The 19,772-nt window shown below is 47.0% G+C and overlaps 1 protein-coding gene across 3 annotated transcripts; it reads left to right on the plus strand.

The window, feature by feature from the left end:
- Nucleotides 1-634: 634 nt before the first annotated feature.
- On the plus strand, nt 635-18,723 carry klhdc8a (kelch domain containing 8A). Of its 3 annotated transcripts, XM_029149867.3 has the most exons (8): nt 658-1,518; nt 9,938-10,281; nt 10,426-10,636; nt 11,982-12,146; nt 12,233-12,451; nt 16,155-16,256; nt 16,431-16,579; nt 17,477-18,723. In XM_029149867.3, the coding sequence occupies exons 2-8, from the start codon at nt 10,117-10,119 to the stop codon at nt 17,528-17,530; spliced, it is 1,065 nt and encodes a 354-aa protein (XP_029005700.1). In that variant the 5' UTR covers nt 658-1,518; nt 9,938-10,116; the 3' UTR covers nt 17,531-18,723. The 3 variants fall into 3 exon arrangements, with proteins under 3 accessions (XP_029005702.1, XP_055364906.1, XP_029005700.1); XM_029149869.3 differs by lacking the exon at nt 17,477-18,723 and having other exon boundaries at nt 635-1,518; nt 16,155-16,347; nt 16,431-16,569; XM_055508931.1 differs by lacking the exon at nt 17,477-18,723 and having other exon boundaries at nt 637-1,518; nt 16,352-16,489.
- The last annotated feature ends 1,049 nt before the right edge of the window (nt 18,724-19,772 follow it).

Below are 19,772 nucleotides of genomic sequence, written 5' to 3' on the forward strand. Positions count from 1 at the left end.
TCCACCACCTTCCAGTGTCTTTTTTTATTGCCTAGCTCCGTAAACCAGTACCTTGTTTTGATTATCGTATACGACGTCTGCCTAATCCCTGTCTGCCTTGTCGGCCTTCTCCATCAAGCCTTCCTGGTAACAACCCTGCACGTTATTCTGACCACAATTCTGCCTTTGCCTGAACAGTACTGTAATCGCTGCCTGTCTGTCCACGGAACTGAGCCTGCCTGACCCAGTGTATTGTGCTTTACTGCTTACTCGTGAATGACCCTGCCTGACTCTGACCCTGCCTTTCTGAAATAAATCCCTTCTTTCAACATCCAAGTTTGTTTGTGCTGTGCATGTGGTTCCGTCACCTACGATGTTCTGTCACGTCTCACTTCATTGATAAATGAGCTGTTATCCTAATCTTTTAAATCTGTAAATAATGTTCACATGGAACCAAGTCCTTGGCTTCACATACAGTCACATTAACGACAGGTTTGCTTATAGTTCATAATGTGGCATTTAAACACCAGCTGACATCACCGCAGCTCAGAGTCATGTGTTTGATGAGTATAAGAAATACACCTGACTATGTACTGTACTATATGATCAGAACACAGTAAACAAATTACTCAACTGATGATGTGAGTTTGTAGATCTGACAGGAAACCTTTATTGTGAAGCCATATTTTCTTTGCTCACAGCTGAGAGTGACTCATGGATGAATCACACATTACAAAGAATAGGACACTTTTCCTGGATCCAAAGAAGAAAATAACAAGAACCAGGAAAGTAAAGCACAATATACTGTACCAGCTTTTCACTAAACTGGTATATTCAGCGCCCCTTCTTACTTGCGCAGGCCCAGGACCAGCCACATATCAGCTTTATGGCCACTGTTCACATGAACCGCAAAACTGAATCAGCTGCGAAATCAAGTTAGGAGCAGAGTAAGAGTAAAGAGAAGAGGATGCGGCTGAACGCCGAGGTTACACAACGCGGTGCCACGCGCACCGTCGCCGGTTCTCGGGCCCCGAGCAGCTCTGAGCTCCATTCTGAGTGTGGGCTGTGCAGCCTGCAGGTGCTCGTCTCCCCGCCGCTCTCCTCCGCGAATCTGGGTTAACGCGCCACCAGGGTCTCTGCGCTCCCTCTCTCCCCGGATCGTACAGGCGCAGGGATGGAGCTGAAACCGACGAAGAGCACTTCATCTGTGACCCACTTATTGGCGATATATGAGGCTCGCTGAGCTCCGGCGCCGCTGCAGCCTCCGAGCCTGGATCCGACTCGCCGCGTCGAGCTTCCAGCGGGAGCAGAGCGGAGAGACGGCGGAGCGGCGAGAGCGGTGACGCGGGAGCGGGGACGGAGCGTGCGGGGACGGAGCGTGCGGGACGCGACGTGCGGGGACGGAGCGTGCGGGACGCAGCGTGCGGGGACGCGGCGTGCGGAGCCGTCGCTCGCTGGACAGAGGGCGACGCTGGACGACACGCACCAAGTTGGTCCGTGTCTCTGCTGCCAACTTCAATCACAGCGCTGACACCGTAGGTGAGCATGAGCGCCACACGTTGCACACAGGACTAAGTGCACTTTATTTACCATAGAAGCGCACACACCTGCACGCAGCGGATCCAGAGGAATGCGTCCAGGCTGCACAGCTCAGGCCTGTTTCACCTAAGTTCAGAACGGAGCACCTGCTCCGAGCTTCTCCTCTGGAAGATGATTGATGACTGTGGATCTCTTGTTGTTTTCCTGGTGACAGTGATGACAGGCAGCACAAAGCGCATCGGAGCTCAGCTGAAAGGTCACCCACTCAGTATTCAGTGGGTCTGGTGCAGATGCACAGCAACAACCATGGCCTTTCTTTGTGCCACTAGTCCTCAGCTTGACTTAAAGCTACAGTGCACTTTGATTTCTATACTGTTTGTGAGTTTGAGGTCCTATGAAAAGTTGGTGGAAGCAGCACTGACAGTAAATACATGCTGCTTTCTTCTTGATTAGCAGGTTATTTGTTGTCATTTCATGAGGACTAGCAGGCAGCGGCTGGTGGAGGAACCAACATCCGCTGTCATGAGCTGTGTTTTTATACATTATTTAGAAAAAGCAGCCGTGGGTTTGAAGGTTGCATTAAAGGAAAGTGCTACAGCTGCTGCAACAAAAACAGTAAAAACCAGCAGATACGAACGTGTGCAGCTTCAAAGCCTTCTTTTTCTTTCCTCTTCTCAGATAAATATTAGCTCTTTGCCAGTTACAGGCTAAGCCTTTTAGCGCTTTCAGGTACGTTTCTGTGCTTTGTCGTTGTTTGCCCTTTGGACGGTCTCTCAGGCACGTTGCCTGCAGAACAAAAGGAGGAGGTGGTTTCACAGGGAATCGCACTGTTGACAGTCTCACATCTGAGCAGCACCTTCTCTCTCCTTCTTGTCTTCATTTGTGTCATCAAGCATCGATTACACCCAGGTTCTACATTATTCACCCAGAACAGTCAGTGAGCTGGGCCTCAGCGCGGCCGCGGCAGCAGCCGAGCCGCTTCCTGTCTGGGGGACGTTGACGCTGTCAGAGCGGTCTGGCTGATGGCCGCTGCTTTTTGACAGTGTGACTGACACTTTGAGACATTTAATTGACAGCAGTCCTGGAAGGTGAGACACTGATTGATGACTTGTGGCATGAATGTATTTTTGCCTCAGTACAAACAGTAAATCACACATTCCTTATATAAGTGGCTGGAAGGCCCAGAGTGCAGCCTCTGCAGCTAAAGGGCAGCTTGTTGACCGGCAGCTGTGACAAAACCCAAGGAACTGAATAAACTAAGAGAATGCTGTTGTTCAGCCGCAAGTTCACTTCAGACACGCAGCCTGAATAGCGTTGATGCTACTGTGGCTCCTGTTGCCAGGGTGTTTAAGGAAGCGGGTGATAAAATGATGGTGATGGAGCAGAGGATCCTGCTCCCAGCGTGACCAGCTGTGTCTCTGGCTTGATGGGTGCGAGCTTCTATGATGATGGAAAAGGACCCTCTGTTATTAACAGGTCATAACTGGTAATAACAGTGATGAAGCTACGACACTGACCCAGCTTTGTATTAGGCACATTTCCTAAAAGTGTCTCCCTATTGCCGTGGGCTACGGGTGATGTTGGTGCCGAGGCGCATGGACTCTGGTTATTTAATACTAGATGAATGATGCAGTGTTTGACAACAGTCGACTTCCTCGCGTTCATCTGTGTGACATACTGACGTGAAGTAGTGATGTGCAGATGGAGCCAGGAGGGTGTGTGTCTGTGGCTCAGACCTCCTGCTGATTTTCTTCCTCTACACAGGAACACACACCTGCTGAAAGTCGACCAGTTCAACCTAAAGGAGTAGGAGTGTGGAACCGTTAGGCAGTTGTTCCCGGTCTCACGTCTCTCTCTATCGCGCAGTAATTACTTCTAAGGCCGCAGGGATTATGATGTCCCAGGTCCCTCTGTGACGGAGCCTTTCTCCATAAAAGCCTTTAGCTTCAGCGTCTCCATCAGCCCCTCATTAAGCCGTCCCTCCCTCTTATTATCCGTCCATGTAATATGCAGCTCACCTCTCCCCCCCTTCTTCCTGCCTCCCCTCCGTCTTTGCTTCTCTTTTCATCCCTCCTTCACAGACCGTCACAGTGGATCAGCTCGCTCTAATTTGACTCCTACACAGCAGTGGGTGAGAGCGAGTGGAGCCACTACTGCGTGCCTCAGAGACCCGAGTAGAACATATGTTCTGAGGCGTTATGTAAGCAGGCACGTTCTCCGGTGCAGGCCCGTCACGTCTTTGCATACGTGAGGCGTCCTTTCTCTCAGAACGTCTATTTCTGTCTCGTCTCCATGGCTCCTGGCTCAGCAACATGTAGAATGCAGCTTATTAGCTTTAATTCAGCTTCAGCTGCTTCGGACGCTACAAACTCATTAAGATGTTTGTGCATCAAAGAGCAGAGCAGTGTGTGTGTGTGTGTGTGTGTGTGTGTGTGTGTGTGTGTGTGTGTGTGTGTGTGTGTGTGTGTGTGTGTGTGTGTGTGTGTGTGTGAGAAAGAAATATTTAACTGCATCCCCGGAGCCTCCTTGGAAACAAACACACACACACACACACACACACACACACACACACACACACACACACACACACACACACACACACACACACACACACACACACACATACACACACACACATACACACAGTATGTATGTATAGTATGTGCATATATAAGTATGTAGAGTTAATAACATTAAACCCCCGTCGTCTGTGTACTGGTGGGTTTTTTAGCTAATGGTAATGTCAACACACAATCTTGAATAAGACAAAGGTTGTGAACAGGAAGTTAGAACCTAGTCTTCTCTTCTTACTGGAGTTGCATCTCCCACCTCATGTCTTCTGCTAAGTTGCCATGGTGATGGTTCAGCTTCCATCTTGTGAGCTATGTGTGAAGACGTGGTCATATGATATCAGGCGATGGTGTGTTTGATCAAGATGGTCTCTGGGTTCGTTAGTGTTCTCTGATCACTACCGTCCAGTGACCTTTGAACTGTTCCTCCAAAGCTGACATCTGCCGGTCTTCGTGGTGATGATGATGATGATGATAGTGAACCAACAGTTAACACATTGTGCAGTACACAGAAACACAAGGTGTGTGTGGAGCTGTTTGCCTTTAAAGGCAGAGAAGAGCAGATAAGGGAAACACCAACTGCTCCACAGACACAGCCAACAACCAGCCACAACTGATTTCATCTCATCTCTGTCATTACGGGGCCCGAACCCTGCGCTGCCACATTCTGGCTGCTAATTCACTTCATTAGAAGCAGTACAGACACAGGAACAGCTGGGCCTGAGCATTTTGTCGGTTCAATCTTGAGTAAATATGTAAATGACAACATTCACAGTGAGGCGTCCAGCAGCAGCAGAGCCAAAACAAGTTCTAATGACAGCAGCAGGTTATTATGCTGCATTATTACCTCTCACCACAGAGTGTTTGTCTACAGAGAGGGAGCGACTGGACCCAACACACAGTAAAGAGGAGACACCTCCCACAACGTTCCTTTCTCTGGTCTATTGATCCAGCTCAGCCTCAGTGGAGACTCCTGGTTGAGAGAGCACCATTAGATCCACAGAACGCAGAGCAGGATGTCTGTGGATCCAACAGCATGTGCAGGCTGCATCCACACGATGAAGCGAGCTCCAGTGCTGAGGCTGTGTAAAGTCTGTGTCGCTTTCAAGTAAAGCTGGGAAAACGAGTCCTGCAAATCCTGTCCAGAAGCCGTCGTCAGGTTTCTGGTGTGTGGTGTCAGTGAGCCCGAGTGGGCAGGGCGCCTCAGGTTCCTCTTCCAGCACACACAGGGCAACACCACTCCTCCATCCCGGCCTCTGGCAGTCTACTGGCACCGGGTGTGTCCTTGAGCAAGGCCCCTGTTTCCCTCCAGGGCAACGTCATCACTTTGGGCATTTATGAGGAACACAGTTCCGCTGCTTGTGTCACAGTGCAGACATGAAATGACAACATTTCTAGGTACTGGATACGTGTTCACTGAGCCAAGCAGCTGGAAATGAGAACTGCAGAGAGGCTCAGTGTAGTTCAGCGCCTTCACTAGTTCAGGAGTCTTTCATGTGCTTCATTCAGCCTCATGGCCAATTAACACATCTTAGGTTCAGGTGCGACATGCAAAGCATTACTTGCATTAAATTGACCTTTTATCACATCTGTGGTGGTAAATAAAAGCAAAATGAAACAAAGCACGGTGGAAACACTATTTCTGTTTCAGTTCCACCGGGTTCTTAGTTCATGAGCTGTACAGAAACACACTCTCCTTTGGAAAGTGAGGAGCCCACTTATTTAAATGAGGAGCTCCCAGGTGATTCCCCGTGAAGCCTGAAGAACTGCAGCATCTTAACTTTCTTGTGTGTTAGTTTTTCTCACCCCTGAAGTGAAATGGATCTGTTTCCATCGCAGCTGTTGCCACGGAGCAGTTGGCCTGTGCTGAACTTTACAGCAGATAACGCTTGTTTGAGCCAAAACGGCGTCGACAGTATCAGACTCAGGAAGGTAGAGCCGCTGCTGGAGCTCCGAGGAGACAAATCCAGCATTGTGAAACGTGTGCCAGTGTGAAATGCTGTTAGTCTGATAAAGCTCAGGCGCCTCCTTTGGCTTTTTTATTCCCTTCAGCACACATACATCCAGATAAGCACACGTGCACACGCACAATAACAGATTTTGGCTGTGTACGGAGGTCAGCTACAGACTGCAGCACAGATGCGCTGTTTGGATACTGCAAACTAATTAAATACAAGTCAATAAATGATCTCGCTGAAGCGCCTGCACCCACAGAGGGAGAGTCTGTTGTAGACTGGAGCAGCACACAAACAATGACACGTAGGCTGCTGCACTACGAACAAGCAACAGAGCACGGTGATGCGTTTAAGGACACCAACACCAGGTTCAGGTGGGATCAGATCACCTAAAGAGCTACTGAAAGTGCTCCTTAATTCCTCATTGACCACTAACAATTCATGTTTCAGACAGTCCTCCACTTGATCTGCATTTGCATTTTCCCATAATGCAAATCAATTGGTTCTTTCATTCAGCACTATTTGATGGTGTTTGCAGACATGGACTTTTCCCTTCATTGTGTAGGACTGTATTTAGAGACTGTTTAGGTGTGCATCCATTATGGAGCTATCTGCATTGGTTGCTGTGGTAACGGCCTAGATGTTTGCCTGGAATCTAAGTGATAGAATGAAACAACAGGCAGCTGTCTATATGGAAATGTGGCTCCAGCCTGTCACGGCAGTTTACTGCCGCGGGGCTGGAGTCCTCTGTTTTCTCTGGAATCATGGTCATGTTGCTGCACTCTGGGTGTAAACATGGCTGCTTTCGCGTTTCGGGCGTTGTGAGGATGCTTGACAAATGACAGTAATCTGCCTCTTAGTTTGGTTTGGTGTGGTTTGATATTGTTGCTCGGTTTAGTAGCCTACAAGTGATCAGAGTCAGAGAGCTGTCAATCAAACTAGACTGAGGCCACTTTAAAAGGAGGTTCATGAGGCAAAGCTGCATGACTGTCTCTCAGTCTGAGTGATCCGCTGAATATGCACGCCCAAGTTAAAAGCGTGTGAGGAATCGGCACTGGGAGATAAAGCTTCAAAATCACCAGGCCTTTAAGCTTCGAGCCTGACTTTAAGGATGTTTAATGTGGAGTCCTCACACTGGCCTAGAGATCCCAGGTCAGGAGTTAGAGTGGATTCAAACCAGAAGCATGTTCTGTACCTCTACTGCCACAGACTCTTCAAAACGGCATAATACAGACTAGATAAGCTGCAGAAGCCACATGTCTGTGGAAGTGGATGCTAAAAGAGTAACCAGTAGGAAGGTGCAAGCACAAGCTGACGCAGTCTGAGCCCTCGATATGAGCCTTTCCTGTGGAACAGGCCTGATTAAAGAGGGCTTAACTCACATGTTGGTGCATCTCAAACGTCCCAGTTACTTGTATCCAGTCCTGTAACTGCTTCTTGGCAGCTCTTGCAGTCTCTATTTTGCATATTTGTGTGTCTAAGGTCCAGCAGACTGAGGTCTGATGTTTATGCCTCATGTTTGATAGGAAGTGATGCTGTCATTTTGACGTAGATCGACTAACAATCCACTAGTCAACCACAAGACATTCAATGAAATTTGGAGCTACTTTGTTCTACTTCATTTAATGAGCAAAGTGAGGAGCGTGGCTTTACGTTTAGAGGCAGTTCAAGCACAGAGGGAGAGAAACGATGCAACCTAATTAAAAGTTTCAAGTTGGAGGCCTGCTGACAGTAAATGACTTCGGATGATGCTGGTGGGCTCACTGTTGATCTCAAGCTGTTCATGCAGTTAATTAAAAAAAACGATGTGGCAAACCAAATCGTTTGCAGATTGCACTTAATGCAGTCCGCGAGCGGGCGGGAGGAGAGCGCCGCTGTCTCGTTAGCGAGCGCACGCTGCCGGGGTCAGCCCTTTATTTGTTACTCATCCTTTCTCATAAGCCATTATTAACTGCAAACGAGCAGCAAGCAATCGTGCGAAAGAGCGGAAAAAATGAAAGGTTCACCTCTTGGGAAAAACGTAATTGTTGCCATGGCAACCCACTGGCACACTCGAACATGGGGGAGGTTTTGTTTTGAAGGGTAGTCCTTTCTTATCTTCCCCCTTTGCCCTTTATTCGTCCGCCTGCGATGATCAAAGGTGTGACAGTCAGATAAGGTGGAGGCGGAGGCTCGGAACCATCTGGGCCGTGTCACACATGTGGAGGTGCGTTAGGCCTTAGCTGGGCCGTTCACACGTCTCCTCCCTGTGACCTCCTTTAACACCACTGACCAGTGGCCGTGAGCCGTGTGACAGTCGTGCGATGTGTTGTGTGTGGAGCTTTGCCTCTGCTCGTCGTGGGCGGTTCTGGATGCTTCCTCCATCAGTCACAGACTGGAAGCCTCATGTAGGCAGACGAGGAAACAGAGAAGCTCCCGGGGGACGACACAGAAACAAAACCAACAGCGACGAGGAAGGAAAGCGAGACATGAGAGACTCGCATCACTTCAGTTCCACTGCACTACAGCTGCTACTCATCCAGGGAGGCGGCTTCCAGTAACAGTTACTCAAGCAAAGTGACGCGGAGTCAGTGATCCTGCTAAAGTTGCACTTAGAGTTCATTTAAAGACAAGCCGCTAAGCAATAAGCGCTGTTCTCTGAGTTAGATGACACCAACCTGCACAGCGCTGGGGTTCAATGGCTGCTTTTAATGAGACTCCTGGACCAGCAAGAGACTTGGTACCAGTTCACAGGTTGGTTCACACTCTGATGATTTGGCTTCCTGTGAGTGGTGATGGACGGTTCGGCTCCTGGCCCTTAGGAAGCAGCTGGGTTCTTCCATGCTTTCATTAGATTGGCTCTGGCCACAGTTTTACATTTGGTTACTGTTTTTACATTGTTTCACTGTCTTGTTAATATATGGAACTGTAAAGTTTTTCAGAATATAAATGCTGTGCTACATAACATCATCATAGGATTTGTATGAGCCAGTCAAAGCAAACCAAGCGAGTAGTTGTCAGTCAATGATCTTTTATTACATGACAAAAGTTAAACTTTTGCCACAATGTTCATTTATATTTTAAATATTGAATGAAATAGAGATGAAGAAACATGTAAAAAAACAGTGAAACCTCAGGTCCAGCATCTGCAGGATGCCTCCATTTAAAAGACAGGACTGAGGATAAGTGTGACGGAGGAAGAGTCAGAGCAGCTTTGTATGTACACACAGCCCCACTGAAGAGGTGAAGGCCATTTATCATCTGTTCCCAGGATGACAGAGACCCTCTTACCCCATGAAGAACACACACTCCTCTAAGAGTGCAGGAGTTACAGTAGCTGAGAGACTCTACCGACTCACTAGTCACAGACCTTAGTCCACACAACAAACTGCTGCTTACAGTGAAAAGTAAAACTGGAGGATACATTATGGCATCTAGTTGACTTAACAGCTGCATTAAATCATACAATCATTGTGTTACGCATGGTTGCAGTTTACGCTACAGTGTAGTATGAGAAACTGTGACACACACGACCAAGTCAGCTGTGGCGTCTGGACCTCTGCTGAACCTAAAAATTCATATTTAAAAGTATTGTTGTGCTGAGTTGGTGGCCATTAGAAAGTTTCACGGACTTTTACTTGAAGCTGCTTGATCCTGATATTTCTGTGCATCCATGACCTCCTGCTGTTGTGTTACCGTGCCTATGTCTACATCCTAGAGGTGCAACTCAAACATTCGGTTCTCATATTCTCACCTAATTTAAAGTATGTGAAAGGAAAGTTATTATTATTAGTTCTTTCAGCACTAGAGCTGTGTGTTATATTACCAGCGTCCTTTCTTTTTTGTCGACTGCTGTAACCAGTGACTCCACACAAGCCGTAGATGCAGCCTTTCACTGCCTCTCCTCTGACCCAGGATCTCCAGGCCCAGCGTGAGGACTGGACAAGCCTCAGGGAGCAGAGCTCTGTCCGCCTCCTCCACTGCTGCACCTTCAGTCAGAAATCCTCCTCCTCACCCTGACCTCCAGCTGCCCTGCTCCTCCTGCTCAATCCACCTGCGACTACACTGCCTGGCCTGTTTTTTGTGCTGAGGCCATGGCAGTGCCATCAGCAAACGAGTTTCACTGGCAGAGCCTGGCGCGACTTCCCACCGGCCGAGTCTACCACAGCTTGTCTGAGGTCGGGGGGCAGATGTACATGCTGGGGGGCTGTGACGCAGCAGGGAGGCCCTGCCCTGGCCTGGAGCTCTACTCCCCAGAGGTACAGCTAACTATAGTCCAGTTGTTTTGTTACAGTTCATTGTATGGAAATGTTACCTTAAAGTATTAAAACACCTGCACAGTAAATGCATCTGTATCTGTAATCGTAAATGCACTGAAACATGAAGCTTGTCTTCGTTTCCAGGGGGACCGGTGGATAAGTTTGCCCCCAATGCCCACACCTCGTGCTGGGGCGGCTGTGGCAGTGCTTGGAAAGCAGATCCTGGTGGTGGGGGGAGTGGGAGAGGACCAGAGCCCCCTGAAGGTGGTGGAGATATACAACACAGAGGAAGGGCGGTGGAGAAAGAGGAGCTCGCTACGAGAGGCCCTGATGGGGGTATCCATCACTGTGAAAGGTACAGACATGTGATCAGGTCTGGCCGATGTGTGTGTCTGTTGTCTCTGTGTGATGTTCAGGAACGTAGAGAGCAAAGAACAATAAAATAACAGTCAACCAACTCACCACAGGAAGATTCAGCTGCAGTTTCACTACTTCACTGTGTACATCAGCAGGAGATTTGCAGCGATCACAAGCTGGACATGGACCAATAACCGTACCAGCATCAGAGCAAACAGCCCCTCCGTGCTCTGCTCCAACACTGAGGGGTGTGTAGCGTGAAGTGGACCAGCCACAGCTGATCACAGCTGGCTGTCGGCTGGAATTTGCTGTGAGCACGAGATCCCAACAGCTGGGAACAGCTGCTCTCCGTAGACACCACAAACAGCCCATAGCTGCAGTCTAAGGCTGTGTATCTGTACGTCTGTTTGCAGGGTTTTTCATGGTGCATTCAGGTACACTGGCAGGAGAATATGATGTTGGGAAGCCTCATCAAAAAATTATCAGATGCAAACTTCCCGTCATGACTGTGAAGCGTCAGGGCAGCGAGTTCGAAGCGAGTTCTCAAACACTTGGACTGTATGAAAGCTCCGGTTTCATAGGGTTCAGTCATCTGTCACTGCTCACTGCAGTGCACAGACTATCGGCTCGGTCGTGGTGCTCTCCATCTCCCTGACCGGGCTTCGATCCTCAGCGCTTTGCTCGCAGCTCATCCACAAATTCGTCCCCAACAGCAAATCGTCTGTCAAACTGATCAATAGGGACAAATTAAAACAAATATGGTATTTTTAGGTGTCTAGTGAGTTGCTGAATTGACTAAATGATGCCTGTTTTATTGGCATTTGTGGGATCATTATTTTCCAGATATTAGATAATGAGCTTTTCTTTTCTCCAACATAAACATAAAGTCTGAGGGAAACTTTTTCTCTGCTGTATTTATGTAACCTAGAACATTAAGGTTAGAATGAGAGTTAATTACGCCATATAAACAAGGATTGCAGATGGATTCTCCTGCTCTCCTCAGTGGGATGATGAACACTGCAGTCGCTTGTTTTAACACTCACCCACTTCTATTCTTGTGTTGGAGGTGTCATGGCGCCAGACGCGGCTGTGCTCCCTGCTCCCCCGTGTCTGCCGCAGCCTCAGACTCTTCACCCAGCCTTTTGCCACTTCATCATGTGAAGTGCCAAGTCGATGTCAGTTCCACCGTGAGCTGGATCAGTCCGTCAGGAGCTGATTATTGTTCAGCAAGTTGTTGTTGCTGATGCTTGACTAGTTTTGGCAGTGCTACTGAAAGGAGGTGGAGGTGCTCAGACTGCACGTAATGAGCATTAAAGCTGAGCCGTGTATGTGCTTGTGTGCAGATGGCCGGGCCCTGGCTGTGGGGGGAATGGGTGCAGACCTGCTGCCTCGTAGCACTCTGCAGCAGTATGACCTTCGCAAAGACATGTGGGCGCTGCTGCCTCCCATGCCAACGCCGCGCTACGATGCCAACACACACCTGCTGGGCAATAAAGTCTACGTTGCAGGTCAATGCAACAGTTTAAATTCCTGTGATGAATGCCAACCACTCAGTAGCTTCTACGCAGTCACACGGTGCTGTTCCACGCTTTAGGCGGTCGGCAGTGTAAGCGACCACTCAAGGCCTTTGAAGTGTACGACACGGAGACCCGTTCCTGGACGACGCTGCCCACGATGCCGTGCAAACGCTCGTATGGGGGTGTGATATGGGATGCGTCAAGGCGGCTGTGTTTGCTAGGAGGCCTGCGCCAAGGAGGAGGACACCAGAGCTCCAAGTTCACAAAGAACGTCAACATTTTCGACACAAATCAAGGTAAAACCTGCGTGGGCTTCTCCACACAGACTTCTCTGATCTCTACCTCTCTCTGCTCCATCCTAAAGCTGCAAAACCAACATTTACAGTCTTTGGTTAGTGACCCAAACCTCCAAGCAACAGAATGTCTGGAGTGGCAACGATAATGTTTGACTAAATCTAGAGAGACAAAACATCGAACCAGTGTCTTCTGAGCTTTACAAATTGGAAAAAAAATTCCATAATATACAGACCTAACTTTGGCTCCAAGGTTAGATGTTGATGACCTAGACTTTCTTTGATGTTCTATAAAACCTTACTCCATCTGAAACATTCCTGAGCAGGTGGTCTGGGACGGGTGTGGGTTGGTCAGAGTTGGTGGCTGAGCAGCAGATTTCAGCTGCCCATGGTCAGTGAATGCCTCACACGTGCAAGTGAAGGGAAAACAGGGAAAAGCTTCGGCATTATGTGTTTTGTGACTGAAAATGGTCAAATCCTACAATAGCCCCAGAATGCACTGCACTCAAACTGACAAATCTGACAAACCTTAGTCCCCTTGGATTTACAGACAATTGTTCGGATATTGCTTCACATTTTTAACAAAAGGTTATATTTTAAGTGTGTTTGAATAAAGACATTGTTTCTAAGTCGTTTATCAGACTTTTATTTTGGACCAAAGCAGACAGTTGTTGGTTCTCCCTTCCAAGAGTCTCTGTGGCGATACATGAATGTTACCTACAAAAGGATGAAATTAATTATTGCATTAGTATTAAAGTTGCTGTCAGCCAGGCTAATTCACAATGTTAGCAACATAAGCTAACACTACTCCTGACACTTAATACACAAAGCTTGAAATCCATTATCTTGTAACTTTACTCAAACCTCACAACGCATGCTAAAACAATTAAAAGTCAAATATATTACTTTGGCCAGAGAAAGCCTAAGAGAAATAAATTATAATTTCTCTGCATGGAAAATATGGAGGAATCAGATTGTCCCTTCATACTGCTCGACATGTTGTTGGTCAACCCCCCATTGAAAATCTGTTTAGTTTTTAGGATTTATGAAAAGACAATGTGCTACGCAGGAACACAGCAGCATGTGGTGTTCCTCAGCTCTCTGTCACAACCACTCCTGATTAAAACTAGATGGCGATGGTCATTCTTTGGTCACATATTAATCCCAGATTCAGCTCAGCAAAGAAACTCATTTTTCATTTTAACCTTTACACACTGCTCCACAGTCTTGACCGAACCAAGCCACATGCTTCATTTGAATTAGTGCCTCTGCTGTCGGTGGTTGGCAGATGTAGAACACAGTTGTTTCCTATTCTCTACTGGCTCTGCAGTATCCGTAGTCTCCTGAGTTCATCCAGACAGTTCGTGTGTGTGTGTGTGTGTGTGTGTGTGTGTGTGTGTGTGTGTGTGTGTGTGTGTGTGTGTGTGTGTGGACTGATATTCCTGCAGATGATAATAAACCAGTCTGCTCCTATCTTTTCATTGCTCCCCATCCTCACGGCTCCCTGTGCTGCAGCTCATCTTCTCTCCATCCCAAACCTCCTCATTATCATACATTAGCATTATCACTCCCATGTTTCACTTTATTTGGTTTTCATCTGATGAATCCTGATGTGATCCAGCTGTCTACAGTGACTTATCGATTCCTGTTGTCTCATGTCTCCTTCAGTCTTTCCACAATTTGTTCACCTACTCTCCTTTCACCAGAAATGGGCATCAGTCATTTCACTGAGTTGTGCACAGAATTAGAAGAAGGTCTGATTAAGGAGACATTTCCCTCTTTCAAGGGTTTCTGGTGAGCGCTGTTATAATGCTGCCGATAGAAGCTTTCATATGTTGCAGCAGAGGTTCAGGAGGAGGTTAGGGCTCGAGGGTGACCTATGTTACAGGTAGTGTGACGGGCACCAACAGCAGCTGCTTGTCAGACTGTTTCTTCTATTTACAGATGGAGGTGCGTCTATGAAAATGGCTGAACTGAATGGTTAATGCCACAAACTAGCCTAAAAGAAAGTACTGACTTTGTTGTCACTAGAAACATTATCCACCTCTTAGAAGCTGTACCATAATTTCGGACTTTATTGGACTAAACAGGTTGAAGGGTACTTCAGATTCCCTTTTTAATGATCCTACGCAGTGGAACCAGGAGGGAAAGGGGGGCAGCTCTCAGCAGGAAGGCTCCCATCAGGAAACGTATCCTGTTTTCCCTTTTCCCTTGACCTTCATGTCTCTGGTTCAAAAGGACAGAGAGTAAATGAGAAAAAAGGAGACAATATACCAAGGATACAAAGACAAATAAAGAGAAGAGGGAGAGAGTGGAATAATGTAGAAACGGAGACAAATGCAGCTGCACACTTTGTTCTTCCTCTCTCCGCCTTGATAGAGTTGTCTCCCTTCCTCTGCCGTGACTCTAGTCCTTCAGATAAATCAGACCTGGCAGCAACAGAATCTAAAAGTAAAAGTCTCCGCGACACTTCCTTCTTTATCATCTGAACTGTGTTGTTGAGCTTAAGAGTCAGGTAAGATTCAATTATCATTATTGTCCACAGCTGCGGCTGCTCAGATATGTTTAAACAGGATGAATGGTTCAGTAGTGGATAAGCAGAAGCCACTGCTGCACCTGCGCTCAATTCCCAGCAGTGGCGCTTTTTGTGTTTGGATCTTGGATCCACAGTACTGTATGTGGGTGGAGGATCTGAGAGGCTGCAGCTGCTTTATTAAAGGTTCTGCTCAATAACCTGCGTCAAAGGACACTGATCAGCCAAGGACAAGCACAGGGGCTCACTGTTCACTTAGGAAGGTACAAAGAGGCTTTTGTGTGAAATAGTCATATGCACATCATTTATTACAACAAGGCTGTTTGTTGCCTTTGAAGCATTAGAACATGTTACTGTTCGTTTTCACTGCTGGAGTAAACGTGTCCTGCTGAACCTGCTCACAGGCAGCTGCTCTTTGCACAGTACAATGACAGGGCACAGTCACTTACAAATACGAAGGCTGCACACAACTGAGTACAACATGATGAAGCTGTATTCAAATGCAGGTGATGATGAATTACAACCAAACCACATTGATCAGTGTGTGAAAGGCTCAGAAGCAGTTTCGAATGTTCTGGGACAAACATTCCCCAATTAACATCCAAGAGGTGCAGACGTGTCCCACCTCAGTAAAGGACAGTTGCTGTAAATTTCTGCTGTAAAAGACCATTGAATATGTCGCTCAGACATCGTAAAGTGCTACAGTCCTAAATCACCAACAGTCAGGCATTGAGGTGTAAGTTTGGGAGGTGCTTTGCTGCTTCAGATGGAAACCGCAGGTCATCACTCTGAGCGAGTGGCGTTATGTAGTGGGTCAGTGAGTTAGAAGATGGAGGTATGTAGATTCACATAGTAAATGATTATTGTTTAAACCATGTAGTTTGTGTCTGCTAACTCATAATGAGCACAAAAAGGTTTAAATAGCTCTTCACACCATAACTATAACCACAGGACTATAGCACAGTGTTCTATTAGTGCAACAACACTGTGCAGTCATCCAGCAGCTCCATCCTGGACTCAGGAGCGGTCTGCTGACAGCTCACATGACGTGTTTGGCTTCATTTGGGACCCGTCTGCATGACCCTGACTCCACGCTGTGTCCTTGTCTGGTCCGTGTGGATGTGCTGCTGTGCAGGTCAAAGCGCCTGCTTACTCCACATTCCTTCTTCTCAGGTGTGTGGCTGAAGTCAGAGGAGACGGTGGCCATGAAAACGAAGCGGGCCGACTTTGCTGCTGCGTTCCTGCGTGGCCGGATGATCGTGGCAGGAGGTCTGGGTAAGAGGCGACTTCTGCTGCTACAGCGCGATTCAGTGAGCGCAGCTTTTATCTGGGCTGCTGGGTAACACTACAGTCTCCTTTACCTTTGGTAGGAGCTGAGTTCACGTTCAACACTAGTCGCATCAACCTGCTCAAATAAAAGCTGAGGTCAGAACGTCCTGTGTTCCTCAGGTCACGAACCCTCAGCCCTGGACACGGTGGAGGCCCTACATCCTCAGAGGAAGAAGTGGGAAAGGTTGGCTCCCATGACCTTCCCTCGATGCTCCGCCTCCTCCATCATCATCAGAGACCGCCTCCTGGTGGTGGGAGGAGTCAACCAGGTAGGAGTCTGTCTGTTGTTGACCACTCCACTGCACAAGTGGCTGTGAAGAGGTCACTGAAGGATTCAGTAATACTGTATGTGAGGTCCTCACACTGAAGCCATTACAGTAAACTAAGTCTCAGTATACAATAAAGTGTCTAGTTCTAAATTAGGCACAACCCATTCTTTGTGTGAAGGATATGTGGTTTGAAAAATAATAATGACACTACTGTGTTTCCAGACGTTACCAAGCAAAGATGCCCATAAACTCTAAGTCATCAACAAAACGCTTATGTTCATAAAACTCCAGATGTCTATGGATTATTGTGCTGACCTCCACTGGAACAGAAGCAGAACAGGTGATGTCAGGTGTAAATGGTAAATCAGAGCTCCTGCCCTGCTGCACGGCCGCAGGAACGGGTCCATGGTGCTGCTCAGTGGCACTGAGCTCTCATTCTCTTGGCTTTCACTTTCTCACTGCAGAAAAACCTCAACACAAATAAATATACAAGATAACATAGACACATAAGGTGTGTGGAAATTGCTTTTCCCAGTTTTGCTCTTATATTTTGCTTTGACCCAGAAGTTGAAACCAAGCGAACATGATGCTACACCAGCAAAGGGATGTGGGTAGAGCAGTAAAGACCATGTAGGTATAGAGATTAAACACTCAAGGACAGCACCTGACATGTTTGTGGACCAGATACCAGAGGACTCTTCAGTCGTGGTCCAGACCCTTTTACACAACAACAATAATATTATTTCACAGTTACTGGTGAATGGAGGATCCTCAGCTTTGTATCAAATATCCAACATGACCGAACACTTCAAACTTCTTTTGCTACTTAAGGATCACATCAAGAAAGAATGAAATGCCAGTGTGGGACTGAGACCCAGTGTTTGCTTTGTCTCACAGGTTCCCAGCTCAGCCCACGAGATTCTGTATGTAAAAGAAGAGGAGTATCTGTAGCTACGAGGGCGCATCGAGCAGATCGGCAATTGTGGTTCGTCCTCTGTAGCAGACTGGAAACCCTGCAAGTGCTGAGAGTGATGGAACCCCTACTACTTCCACCCACCGTAGTGTGACAGCTAGCAGTGCCCCCTGCTGGGCCGGACTCACGCTGAGCAAGTTCTTGATACTCGTAGCGCATGACATCTCTGGGTGTACTGTACGTTGTAGTGCACATACAATAGGAGAATATTTGGTACAGTAGCTGTTATGTGTAGTAACAAAGACAGAAGCATTTCAGCTGAGACAGGTGTCTGGTTTCCATGGTAACTTATTCATAGGCTTACTGTCATGACTGGTGGACATGACTGCAATAATTCTATATCATTTAAGAGTGAGCTGGACTCAGTGGGAGCTGCTTGTGCCACTTCTACTTTTAGTTGTTGTGCTTATTGCTGTGTCACCACTCTTCTCCGCTCATACATCTCTATATATAGATGTATATATACATATTACTAAGTGATAATAAGTGGTTCCCACACAGCTGTTCTGTGTCTGCTTTGCTCTTCGTGCAGCACTAGTTACTGCTTGGTTGATGTGAAATGCTGTGTAGTACCTGATTCACACAGAGAAGTGCAGTAGTTTTCATGGTGTTATGACTTGACACTCTGAATGTGTGTGTTCTGTCACAGTCTGTTCCGTCTCCTGCAGAGGATATGAATAATGAACTTTCACTGGAATAAATGTGGCCTGTACCTTCAAGTACGCTTGTTTTCCAGCAGGTGGCAGTGATTACACACTGAACTCATCCAAAGTCTCACAACACAGCTACTAATGCTTAAAGTACCTTCACACTCATTTATTCCAGAGAACTCAACCTGACATTTATATGAAGCAGCCTCATCGAGGAGCTGCTGATGTAGCTGACATTGAGCAGCATGAGGAGCCTGTGCTTCTGCAGCAGCGTCTGATGTCTGTGACCTGCTCGGCTCCTCTTCCTTCAGGTTCCTTTTCTACAATAGCTCCCTCACACTAAGCTCTAAGGTAAGAACAGGGACGTGACTTCAGTCAGCGATGATGTAAGGTGTAAAGCTTGTCTTCCAGTCACATAACCTCAGTAACTCATTCACAGAACTGCATTTTTTATCCTCTTCCACATTTTTGCATTTTTCCTCCAGTATTGCTACTGTGACATTAAAGTTTTCTGACTTTGATCTTGAAAAAATCTTTCTTTGAATCCAGGTTTCAAGTTAACTACAACAAATAAGAAGTTTTACAGTAGGTGCTACTATGAACTTTGTATTATACAAGTACAACACCATCACTTCACTACAGGTAGATTTGTCACTAGTTTCTTTTCAGGAGTTATATAATTGTTATATATTAATATTAACTTACATGTTAGTGAATCAATATTACTCATCCAATGATATCACGATTTATAATTTGAAATGAGGGAATTCAGTACATTGAGAGCTAATACTGTATATTCAGAACCTATGAAACATCCTCGTGCCCTGAGCCGAGCACTCATACTGTACACAGTCTCCTATGCCCACATACACTCCAACAGACCTCCACCCATTCATACATGAACCCACCCACACTCACACACATGCTCACATCCTCACACCTCACACTCTGACTAGGAGACCACCACAAAGGGGCCGCCAAGAAGGGCACTCTATCCACTGATCCCCCAAGAAAGGCGGCCCCCAAAGCCCTGGGTGCGTGTGTGTGTGTGACACAGATTAAACTGAGGGACATTGAAATCCATCAATGACTACGAAGTGGACACATGATCTCCTCCAGATGTGCTACACAAAATGTCAAGTCTGCGCTGTCTTTATGTGTGTGTGTCTCTCAGATAACTAGTGCATGCTTTGGCGCTCAAAAGAACAAAAGATTTAGAAAGACCAACAAAAAACACAAATAAAAGTGCTCTGATTTTTCACCACAAGGAGCCACCAAAACAGTGGGTTTAATTAAACAGTGCTGTATTCAGCATTAAAGCTAATGAACTAATGATCCAACATCTGGAAAACATTTCCTGCCCACTTCTCAGAAGATCTCACTGTTGCTGTCCAGTCTATTATCCAGTCATGCCCACACCTGTTCTATCTGATCTTGTCCTGGCTCTAAGGAAGACAGAACCTCACCATCTGAGAAAGGCAGAGACGACATCCTGCAGTCCCTGAACTAGGCCCCTCTGTCTACATAAATAATGAACAGAACCAACCCATGACATACTGTAGGGAAGCCC

This window comes from Betta splendens, chromosome 5 (assembly GCF_900634795.4).
Source record: "Betta splendens chromosome 5, fBetSpl5.4, whole genome shotgun sequence".
NCBI classification, from domain to species: domain Eukaryota; kingdom Metazoa; phylum Chordata; class Actinopteri; order Anabantiformes; family Osphronemidae; genus Betta; species Betta splendens.